General features: G+C 44.6%; 1 protein-coding gene across 9 annotated transcripts in view; it reads right to left on the bottom strand.

Moving 5' to 3' along the window:
* Positions 1 to 12,430, bottom strand: part of LOC147035206 (ectonucleotide pyrophosphatase/phosphodiesterase family member 3-like) — a 123,271-nt gene that overhangs the window by 70,424 nt on the left and 40,417 nt on the right. For 7 of the 9 annotated variants that reach the window (XM_085895371.1, XM_085895330.1, XM_085895321.1 and 4 more), the window contains one exon: positions 11,421 to 11,518. The exons of 1 other annotated variant lie outside the window; for it this stretch is intronic. In XM_085895371.1, coding sequence (XP_085751497.1) covers positions 11,421 to 11,518 — 98 coding nt within the window. Of the gene's footprint in view, positions 1 to 10,135; positions 10,228 to 11,420; positions 11,519 to 12,430 lie in introns of those variants that run through there. One more of the 9 variants, XM_085895391.1, reaches the window with a different exon arrangement.

Genomic DNA, 12,430 nt, shown 5'->3' with positions numbered 1-12,430 from the left:
TGTCGTCGACCTGACCATGGACAAATATTGATACATCAACACCGACTTGCATAACAACAATGGGCAGCAGCTGGTGGTAACTTGGTTGGGAGACGGTGGGCAAACGTCATATTTTCTGATGAACCAAGGATCAATGTCATTTTCACAAATGGACGTCATCACGTGTTCCATCGGCAAGGACACCATTTCATTCGGGACTGCATTATTGAGAGAGACTGTTTTGGAGGGGGCGGTGTTGTGGTTTATGGAGCAATCATCAAATGAACCCTCCATGTAATGTTGCAGAACTCAATGCAGCCTTGCAGTTCTATTGCACAGCAATACCACAAACTCTGATCCACCGCCTGTGTTTATCCATGCCCCATAGAGACTTCAAGCGTGTATCGCTGCCCAAGGTGGTCACACTCAATATTGACTGTACAGACTGCATCATTTGGCGTTTTTATGACATCATCTGCATATCCTGATTTTCCCATCTCTGTGTAAGTTTTGTAGGACTGTCCCTGAAAAAATCTCATGCGCTTGCACACACTGATCTTTTCACGTGCTATGAAATAAATGTGAATTTCAGTTTGGTATGCTTTCATTGCCTTTCAGTGTACTGTATATAAAATTCCATTTCGTTTATTTTTTTTTTTTGCTTAATTGTGATTTGTGTCCCATGGAGCTGAACCATAATGTGATGGTGGAAATGTCCATTCAAAGGAGCATTCCATTATCTGCCTGCGCAGGTTAATAAATGCTCCATAACCCTGAAACCCTGCTGTTGTTTTATTAAAAAGACTTTGTGAGAAACAGATGTTTTCGCGTTCATTCTTTCAACTATAGAATTATGAATGCAAGCTTTCACTTAGATTTCATCAATACCACAATTCTTCTTCTGCTTCGAGTAAGCCTGTCCCCCATGCAGCGGAAGACGTGGTTTTGCAATCACTTATGTGTGTGTCCAGGCCATAACTTTATTTTTTTTACCATTTGAGCTTTTTTCATCACATTTTCAACAAATCTTTAATATTAGAATATGGAGAAGACAAATTAATAATTACAGTATATCTAAATAATTTTCAATCTCATTATTGTTGCAGTTCTGGAAATCTACACGCTTCCGAGGCAATGGCACACAACATACAGAGATCCCAAGGTAGTTATTTCAATAGCACGTGTTTAGTTAGCCTTTTCCATATGTCGAGTGGGTAAATGGGAAAGAGGAATTGCATAGGGCTCATTTAGTTCGGTCCTTCATCTTCAATCTTTGCACTTCTTTTTCCACTCCTTTGTCTCCCACGTGAAGCACACAAGCAAACCAATAACGATGGAAGGAACCAAGCAAAGCGTACTGCAAGCACCTCATTTGCATCTGCACGCCATTTTACATTCAAAACTACACGCCAATTCTCAAATGCCATCTCACCTCAGACCCTAATTCTGCTCACCGCGCTGCGACTCGTTCACCGCAACCACTTCACAGGACTATCAAAAATACCCACAACAATTACGTTTACATTTTTATTCCAACCGTGACCGTTAGCGACAAAACTCTCCCTCCCCACTGGGATAATATCATTACAAGCACCTTCCACCTCTTCCCCACAACACCACATTACAATCTCTTCACTGCAAATGCCACAACGTACACCTACTTTTCTACAACCACCGCAACTGCCACATTTTTGTCGAACATTCACCACGGCCTCGATGGGCGCTGACACAAAGGTCGGGGTATTTTGGGGCATAACTCGAAACGTAAATGTACGCTGGAGGTCGTTTGAGGACCAACAGGTCGGGGGGGATTTCACTAAAATACCATGTTTGAATGGAGACCAGTCCATGTTCGGGGCCAGAGGGTGCTACCGAAAACCATGGCCCCATGTTAAAGTCAGAGCTCCGACACATGATCAGGTCGGCGAGCGACTGAGCCATTTTTGGCATTCGGGGCCTGGCGGGGTGTGACAACAACCGCTATGGACCAATGGAGACGCTTGAAATCACCTAAAGCCACTTTGATCCGACTTTTGGCTCGTCCCCTCACCTGGGGCTCGTAAAAAGAGCAAACGCAGCTCAGTTAGGATCAGAACTCGCGAGGAAAAGCAAGAGAGAACTCGCCAGGGGAGATAACTCGACAGAACTCGCAAGGGGAGAGAACTCGACAGAACTCGCAAGGGGAGAGAACTCGACAGAACTCGCCAGGGGAGAGAACTCGACAGAACTCGCCTGGGGAGAGAACTCAACAGAACTCACCAGGGGAGAGAACTCGACAGAACTCACCAGGGGAGAGAACTCGACAGAACTAGCCAGGGGAGAGAACTCGACAGAACTTGCCAGGGGAGAGAACTCGACAGAACTCACCAGGGGGGAGAACTCGCCAGGGGAGAGAACTCGACAGAACTCGCCAGGGGAGAGAACTCGACAGAACTCGCCTGGGGAGAGAACTCACAAGGGGAGAGAACTCGACAGAACTCGCCAGGGGAGAGAACTCGACAAAACTCGCCAGGGGAGAGAACTCGACAGAACTCGCCTGGGGAGAGAACTCGACAGAACTCGCCTGGGGAGAGAACTCACAAGGGGAGAGAACTCGACAGAACTCGCCAGGGGAGAGAACTCGACAGAACTCACCAGGGGAGAGAACTCGACAGAACTCGCCAGGGGAGAGAACTCGACAGAACTCGCCTGGGGAGAGAACTCACAAGGGGAGAGAACTCGACAGAACTCGCCAGGGGAGAGAACTCGACAGAACTCGCCAGGGGAGAGAACTCGACAGAACTCGCCAGGGGAGAGAACTCGACAGAACTCGCCAGGGGAGAGAACTCGACAGAACTCGCCAGGGGAGAGAACTCGACAGAACTCGCCAGGGGAGAGAACTCGACAGAACTCGCCAGGGGAGAGAACTCGACAGAACTCGCCAGGGGAGAGAACTCCACAGAACTCGCCAGGGGAGTGAAATCGACAGAACTCGCCAGGGGAGAGAACTCGACAGAACTCACCAGTGGAGAGAACTTGACAGAACTCACCAGGGGAGAGAACTCAACAGAACTCGACAGAACTCGCCAAGGGAGAGAACTCAACAGAACTCACCAGGGGAGAGAACTCGACAGAACTCGCCAGGGGAGAGAACTCAACAGAACTCGACAGAACTCGCCAAGGGAGAGAACTCGACAGAACTCGTCAGGGGAGAGAACTCGACAGAACTCACCAGAGGGAGAGAACTTGACAGAATTCACCAGAGGGAGAGAACTTGACAGAACTCACCAGGGGAGAGAACTCGACAGAACTCACCAGGGGAGAGAACTCGACAGAACTCGTCAGTGGAGAGAACTCAACAGAACTCGCCAGTGGAGAGAACTCGACAGAACTCACCAGGGGAGAGAACTCGACAGAACTCACCAGGGGAGAGAACTCACCAGGGGAGAGAACTCGACAGATCTCGCCAGGGGAGAAAACTCGACAGAACTCGCCAGGGGAGAGAACTTGACAGAACTCGCCAGGGGAGAGAACTCGACAGAACTCGCCAGGGGAGAGAACTCGGCAGAACTCACCAGGGGGAGAGAACTCGACAGAACTCGCCTGGGGAGAGAACTCGACAGGGGAGAGAACGCCTGGGGGGAGACGACAGAACAAACTCGACAGGGGAGAGAACGCCTGGGGGGAGACGACAGAACACACTCGCCAGGGGAGAGAACTCGACAGGGGAGAGAACGCCTGGGGGGAGACAACAGAACACACTCGCCAGGGGAGAGAACTCGACAGAACTCGCCTGGGGAGAGAACTCACCAGGGGAGAGAACTCGACAGAACTCGCCAGGGGAGAGAACTCGACAGAACTCGCCTGGGGAGAGAACTCACCAGGGGAGAGAACTCGACAGAACTCGCCAGAGGAGAAAACTCGACAGAACTCGCCAGGGGAGAGAACTTGACAGAACTCACCAGGGGGAGAGAACTCGACAGAACTCGCCTGGGGAGAGAACTCGACAGAACTCGCCAGAAAAGAGACTGTGGCAGACTTTGAATCTCGCTGGGGAAACAGGCGGCGCAAGGAGGGCAAAGCATCAGCGCTGAGCGAGAAGCGCCACGAGTCAGCATGACCAAGTGTTAGATCACGAGCTACTGCTATGAGCCGGGGACCGCTCTCATTCTATTGATGCTCAGTCAGGCTGCATATCACAGCAACACTTAAACGTACAGATTCTCATACTAATATGATCGGGTTTCATTCTCACATAGGGTTTCATACGATAGGATTCTCAGACTAATCTCACACAAATTTTCTCAAGAATCTTTCTCTACTATCTATCTCTCATCTACTGTGGATGCACAAGAGCAATTGACATGGGCAAGCCCGACCAAGAACTTTCTTTTCAGAATGAACCCAGAGCAAAACCACCAAACTCAAGAGTGAACCGTACTGACAAGCACCTCTCATCTTCCTCTTACACCATGCTGCAGTCCACATTGCGTGACGCTCACACCTCTCACTCACACACCCCAGACACCCTCAGTATTTCTCCCTCTTTCCCTTTCCTAAGCGTTTTAGTTGTGCAGGTCCCCTGGCACACCAGGTATTGAGAGGACGTTAATCCTCAACTGCTTCTTATCTCTCTGGGCTATCTCTAATTTTCCTCAGGAGTGTGTGTGTGTGTGTGTGTGTGTGTGTGTGTGTGTGTGTGTGTGTGTGTGTGTGTGTGTGTGTGTGTGTGTGTGTGTGTGTGTGTGTGATGGCACCTTCTGTAGCTTAAGTCAAGACTGTTTCAGAATATTTGGGATAACTCTACACTGTCTTCTTCTTCTTATATGAATGTTGTATGCCTTTTGCCACACCCCACAAATTCCTTGCTTTCCATGCTGTACATTTGCAATAAATCCCATACTTCTTCTTTGTTGCATATGGCAGCTTAGCCGCCAAGGTAGTTGTAATTTCTGGGAAGTGCGACTGTGTCGCTGATGGAGTGCCCTTCTACCAGAACACACTGGTACTCATTCCGCCGACCCCGGAAGGACGACAGGCTGAGTCAACCTCCTGGTGTATTAATTCAGTAGCCAACGGGGCTTGAACTCAAGACCCTAGGATCCCAAGCCACCACCCGAACCACTAAGCAAACACCACGCTCTAATCCCATACTCTGCCACATAACTTTCCTCGCTTTATGAAATAAATGTGCTTGTTTGAAATGTACCCAGCTCGTTTTTCTCTTTTCCTCCATTGATCTAGCACGGTCCACATCTTAACTCAGCCGAGACATTATTCCCCAAAATCTGCTATTTAGCCAATGCGTAATTGGCAGCTCTGCTTGGCTGCACCTGATCCAGTAAGTACTTAAGTAATGCAAGAAAGTATCGAGGGCGTGATTCCCCGATAAGGCGATCACGTGCTCATAGGTAAACGGTTGTCAGACGGAGGACCCTGGGTGACGTGGTCAAGTTATTGGCGTTCACGATAGATTAGCAACCTGCCACCACATTAAGTTATTAGTGTGGGATGGCCTGTAATTCCCGGTGAGTCTGAAGAGGAACCAAGGACAGCCCCCTCCCTCGTGGTTCCCCCACGACTCCGGGGCTGTGACATTATTATAATAATAATAATAATAATTCTTATTATTATTATTATGAGCTCACTTGGGCTCGAGTCAGGTGAACTTATGTGATCAAGCAGTGTTTGTAAGTGAGTGAGTGAGTTAGTGAGTCAGTCAGTCAGTCTGTAAACACTTCAGTCATTATCACTTGAACCAAAATAGGTATTTGTTCTCTTCTCTGCAACTACAGACACAATTTCAATGAAAGTTTACCACAACCTTCATCACGCATGACATAATGAATTGTGTCGACCACATCAAAATCTGCGCTCATTAAAGGGGTCTACTGGAGTGCTTTGAGCCCCCAAAATAGGTATTTGCTCTCTTTTCCGAAACGACAAACACGACTGATGAAACATGACTAAAACCTTCATCACCCATGATCTACCAAAGCTTATTATCTGCATTAAAACCTGCACTCATCAAGGAGGTCTACCGGGTGGGGGGGGGGGGTGAATTGACCCCCAGAATATAACATGACCACAACCTTCATCACCTCTGATGTACCAAAGTTTATCACCAGCATCAAAATCTACGCTCATTAAGAGGGTCCATGGGGTGAAGGGGGGATTGACCACAAAACAGGTATTTGCTCTCTTCTCCGAAATGACACACATATGATTTTGATGAAACTTGGCCGCAACATTCTTCACACATGATGTACCAAAGTATGCTGACTATCTAAATCTGTGCTCATTAAGGGAGTCTACGGCGGGGGTTTCTGACCCCCCAAAATAGGTATTTTCTCTCTTCTCCAAACTACAGAGACAAATTCAATGAAACTTGACCACAACCTTCATCACCTTTGATGTACCAAAGTTTGTTCATGGCATTAAAAAAGTTCAGGGTCTGAGGGGGTTAGTGGGGGGGGGGGATGAGTGACTCTTGCTCCTGATTCAAGTGAGCTTCAGGACAGGTAGTCCTATTTAGGATACTATTCGCCTTGCAGGCTGTGGTGCCCTATTGTTTCTGTTCTGTTTCTTTTTATTGTTCTTTATTGTTCTTTATTGTTCTTTGTTGTTCCTGTTTTGGCTTGTTTTGCTCGATTGTTTCTTCAACACTTTCTTTCTCTGCAACCACTTGTCCGATTGCTACAAAATTTCAGGGAAGGAGTGACCCCCCGCCCTCCCCCCATGGAGAATATTTTAATGGGAATTATGATGTCATAGGTCACGTGGTATGGCAGACAGATTGGATTAAATTTAGCACATCACGTTCGGAAAAATTTGAAACTTAGCACATCACATTCAGCTGCCAATGGGGAACAAAGTCCTTGTAATGATGACGTCAGAGGTGAAGTGGTAGAGCAGCCAAAATTTATTTAATTGATATCCTGTCGTAAAAATCTGAAACTTCACACATAACGAAATTATTTATATAATATAACGACCAGATAGAAACGAAATTATTAAATTTATGACATCATCTGTCACATAGTTTTGCAGTCATATTGTTTTTAAAAAAAAGAAAAGGAAAAAATCTTCTTCTCCAGAACCCCTCTGCAGATCGAAGTGAAGCTGCATCCAAATGATTGACAAGCCATGCTGAATAAAGTTTGATAACGATGACATTATAGGTCACATAGTCTGGCAGACATTTTGGATTTACCGTAAAACCTTCAAAAATCTTCTCCAGATTGGCTGGACAGATTGAAGGGAAACTTCACAGACATGTTCCGCATGACTTGGGATACGAGGGTGATAAGGAATAATTGATAGGTCACATGGTTCGGTGGCCATATTGGATTAAAGAAAAATATTTATTGATGTTTTTTCTGGAACCGCTTATCCAATCAAAGCAAAATTTATCAAATATCATCGAGCACCATTGCTACATACAGTGTGAAAATGATGATGTCATCTGTCACATGGTGTGGCAGCCATATTGGATAGAAAAACGAATCTTATGTGATCACGATGAAACTTCACACATGTGATCTTCCACCCAGTCATGGACAGAGTGCAAATTTTCATGCCATAAGTCACGTGGTTTGGCAGCCATGTTTGTTTGAAAACTGAAACTTTAAAAAATGTTTTTTTTCCAAAAACGCTTAACATATTGATTTGAAGCACATTATTGTTACATAGAGCAAGGGAAGTGGATCATAACTGCAAAGTCTCGAATCGATCGCTGCAGCGGTTTCCGAAATGTAATTTTAAAATATTTTTTTGGAGAGTGCATGGGAAGAGGTGGGGTGGGAGTCTGGAGGGACTGTGGTGGGAGGAAGAAGGGGTGGGGTGTGTGTCCAGAGGGGCTAGGGTGGGTGGAGGAGGGGTGGGGTGGAAGGAGGCAGGTGATGACGAATATATGATAGGTTATGTGGTTTGGTGGTGACATTGGATTGAAAGAAAAAAATGAAATAATGTTTTCTCTGGATAAAAAGGACATTGTAAGTCAGATGGCCAATCAAAGAGGGGTTGTATCAAAGTGGGGCGGCATGGTACCTGGCGTAACTGCTTACAGTTATAGAGCATTGCACCTCTCGTTTTATTATAATTATTTGTATCGTTCAATCCGTTTTTGGCCTTTTTTGTCAATTTAAAAAAAAAAAAACTTTTTTTCTTCTCAGCAACCACCAGTCTGATTGACACAGAATTTTCAGGATAGGAGTGATCTGCCCCTCCCTGTCCATGGAGAATATTTTAATGATAATTGGGATGTCAGAGGTCACGTCATATGGTAGAAATCTTGGATTGAAAACCAAAAAAAATCAAAGCATTATATCTGAAACCGCTGATTGGAAAAAAACATGAAATTTCGCACATCTCATTCTACTCCAAATGGGGAATAAGGGATTGTAAGGGTGACGTCCTCAGTGAAGTGGTAGACCAGCCATAAGTGTTTCAATCAAAATCCTTGTTTTCCATTGAGATTCAATGTGAATGTCCAGGCCGTAACATTTTTAACAATTGAGCTTTTGTCACTAAATCTTCAACAAACCGTTATTATGAGATGATGGATAAGACAAATAAATAAAATGTACATTTTTTCTTTAACTATCATTTTCGTCAAGTTTAGTTTGAGTCCAAAGTATTGAACAGAGCGAAGACAACAGTACAGAGAGAAAGAAAACACAAATGTTGGGATTCGAAGGTGGTGTTCCCCAAGACGTCCGTGTTTACGGTATATAAAGCATGCAGGTGAGCTACTCAACCGAGCTGTAAACAGTCACGACCTTCTTGTCTTAGCTGTTAAAATGCTTATACCCTTCTGTGATTGAACCTTTACCCCAATTTTTCCGTGAAGGTTCGGGAATGGTCGGCTCCCTCCTAGGCTCATTAAAGAGTGAGGTCAGAACACTTTCCTTAAGAGCCCCATGGAGATGTACATTTTATCCCTTATCTTTTCCGTGGCCTTGAACCACCCATCCTTCCCCTCCTTCTCCCCCCGCCCCCCACCCCCAATTAATTCAAATGAAAAACAGATAAATGAAGCCTCATGGAGGTTCCCAGGTTGAGATAACATCTTTAAGATGGAATCTCGACAGCATAAGTACTGCATTGAGATGGAACCTGGTCTCGGCACCATCAGCCCTGTGTTGAGATGGATCTCGGTCTCGGAACCATGAGCCCTGCATCGAGATGGATCTCGGTCTCGGAACCATAAGCCCTGTGTCGAGATGGATCTTGGTCTCAGAACCATGAGCCCTGCATCTATGATGGATCTCAGTCTTGGAACCATGAGCCTTGCATCAAGATGGATCTCGGTCTTGATCTCGGAACCATGAGCCCCGCGGTGAGATGGATCTCGGTCTTGATCTCGGAACCATGAGCCCTGCGGTGAGATGGATCTCGGTCTCGGAACCATGAGCCCTGCATCGAGATGGATCTCGGTCTCGGAACCATGAGCCCTGTGTCTATGATGAACCTCGGTCTCAGTCTTTGGGACCATGAGCCCTGCGGTGAGATGGATCTCGGTCTCGGTCTTGGAACCATGAGCCCTGCATCGAGACGGATTTTGGTCTCAGTCTCGGGACCATGAGCCCTGTGGCGAGATGGATCTCGGTCTCGGTCTCGGAACCATGAGCCCCACATCGAGCTCAAAGCTTAGCCCCGCATCAAGATTACAAGTAAGCCTTAACAAAACACAAACATAGGACACATGAAACACACAAGATAAAAGGTTGATGGGTGAATGCATGTTTTGCAGACTATCTGTATATTCTAAGGGATAATGTCGATTTCTTATCCAACTGCCAGACAGCCCCTATTTACCTCACTCTCTTGAGCCCTGCTGTATCTCGGTAGAAACCCCTGTAGACACCCATAGACCTCGCTTTTTTCATTGCATGAACAAACTTCCGTCCATCACAGGTGATGAAGGTTGTAATCAGGCCTGATTTTTTTAAATGCCATGAACAAAATTTGGTACATCCCTGGTGATGAACGTTCTGGTGAAGTTTCATCAAAATCCTCTGTGTAGTTTCAGAGAAAAAGTTGCAAGTATTTGTGGATGGATGGACGGACGGACGGACGGATAACGCACCATCCCATAAGATCCCCGGAACTACGTTCCAGGTGAGCTAAAAATGTATAGGTTTACAAAACCGCATCTAGCTCTTTATTAACTCACCTGGAATGTAGTCCCGGGGGAGCTTATGCGATGGCGCATCGTCCATCAGTCCACCTGTCCATCCACAAATATTTTCAACTTCCTCTCTGAAACTACACAAACGATTTCGATGAAACTTTACCACAATGTTTACCACAATGTTCATCACTTGACTGCAACCTTCATCACCTATGGTTTCCCAAAGTTTGCTCATGGCATAAAAAAAAATCAGGGTCTAAGGGTGTCTACAGGGGGAGTTGCCCCCAAAACAGTTATTTGCTTTCTTCTCAGAAACTACACACACAATTCCGATGACTCTTGACCACCACCTTCATCACTCAAAGTTTGTTCAAGGCATTAAAAAACAAATCCATTGGTATTTAATTTCTTCTCCATTACATATTTTCTTCTCCATCCATGCCTACCAGTGATTCTCTGGTTATCTTATCCAACCACTACCAGGTGAGCACCCATGGGTATTTCTCCAAAGATTATTGTCAGTCTGTCCATCCGTCCGTCTCCTATTTCGAATTCTCAGGCCAAACCTGTTGGGTAGATCTGGTAGAAATTTGGCAGCAACGTTCCTCTCACGACTGGTAACAGAAATTGCAAAGCTCGTTCCGGTTACATTCCTTAAATTAGGTCAAAATTTTCAATTTGGTAAATTTTTCAAAAATCTTCTTCTCCAGACCTACCAGTCAGAATGGCACCAAATTTGCGTTCCAACAGAATGCCAGGATAGAGATGTTAAATTGCAGAGGTCATGCCGATCACCTGACCAGAAGTGTGTAAAAATGGCTGACAGTCAATTTTGGGAAAATCATGTAAATTCCTTCAAAAACCTTCTTCTCCAGACCCTCCAGTCAGAATGCTACCAAATTTGGGTTAAAACATTAGGACAGGGTCTTGCTGTGAAATTGTGGAGGCCATGCTGATCACATTACCAAAAGTGTGTCAAAATTGACCCCTTTGATCTTTAGCCATGAGCCCTGCATGGCTCATGGCCTTTGGACCACTTTGATCCTTTACATCCATTTAGACCTTTTGGCTATTTAACCTTTAGACCTTCAGATAATTTTACCTTTAAAATATTTTTAAAACTTTGACCTTTTCACATTTACAACTCAACCATTTAGACCTTTCATTTGCATTCAACGACCCTTCATTTAGTACATCCTTCCAATTATTTGCCACACACAATACACCACACAAAACAGATCCTGGCAAGGGTCTACAATCTCTGATTGCACTTTCTTGTTATCATATTGTGTTGAAGCGTTTCCAGTGATGTGAGTGTCTGACATACGCAGTTTATTCAGGTGTGGCAGGAGGCTGTACCACGTTTTCATATATTCTGCACGAAAACCATCCAGAGAAATTAAGATCAATGGTTGGTGGTCAAACCTGCAAGGCAGTAAGAACATTTCTGAATTTAATATCAAGCATTCGAAATGACCACAACAAATTGATATTTTAAATAAAATTATTTTATTTTTTACAAAAAAATTCTTTTATTTCTAATAAAAGAAGCTGTGAGTAGTAAATTTAGAGTTTAGATTGACTAGAATACAACAAACGTCATTTCTCATTCATTTCTCAAAACTCTCGATAAGCTGCAGAATTATTATTTTTTAATCCATATTGGTTATTAATTAAAAAAATAAAATAAGTGAATGAACCGCTGCACCCTCCTGAAAAAAAACAGACTTTATGTTGCTGTAAATGAGGGGTTTTGTTCTTCCCGTGCTGAAAGCAGAATACTGATGGCGTTTACCTACTGGATGGCCAAGCTCAGTCGCTGCTTAAACCAGAACAGTTGCTTTATATCGCCAGTGGAAGCAACGAGCCTTCTACCGATATCATTAATAATGTTGGACGTAGATCGGCCATACACTCCAGTTGTTTACATGTCGATTGGTTTGTAAAAATAGGATTCGCTAAAATATTATCTCATACATGTTGTCATATAGATGATGTTTGTGTGGTGAACTATAATTTTTCTGATAGGCAGCTTCACAAGATTTATCCAGATAGCCTGGTTGCAAACAGGAGTGGTAAAGATTGTACAGTTGCTGCATATCTGGATGTGTTGGTCAGAGTTGGACAGAATGTTTTTCGTACAAGTATATATCATAAAGTTGATGATTTCAGTTTCCCGGTAGTCGTATATCCTTTCCAGGTAGCAATGTACGAATTACCAGAGACTTGGTGTCAAAGCCACCCAATGCTCACCTGTTTATACATTTATCGTTTTTAAAAGACTAGTCTAAAAATATTTTTTTTATAAAGCATTTCAGTGAAGTTTGACCAAATAAT

This window comes from Eptatretus burgeri, chromosome 1 (genome assembly GCF_056783735.1).
Source record: "Eptatretus burgeri isolate ZD-2024b chromosome 1, Ebu_testis_v1, whole genome shotgun sequence".
In the NCBI taxonomy this organism is placed as follows: Eukaryota; Metazoa; Chordata; class Myxini; order Myxiniformes; family Myxinidae; genus Eptatretus; species Eptatretus burgeri.
Note: the sequence above shows the minus strand (reverse complement) of the source record. Positions and strands in the feature narration are given on the sequence as shown.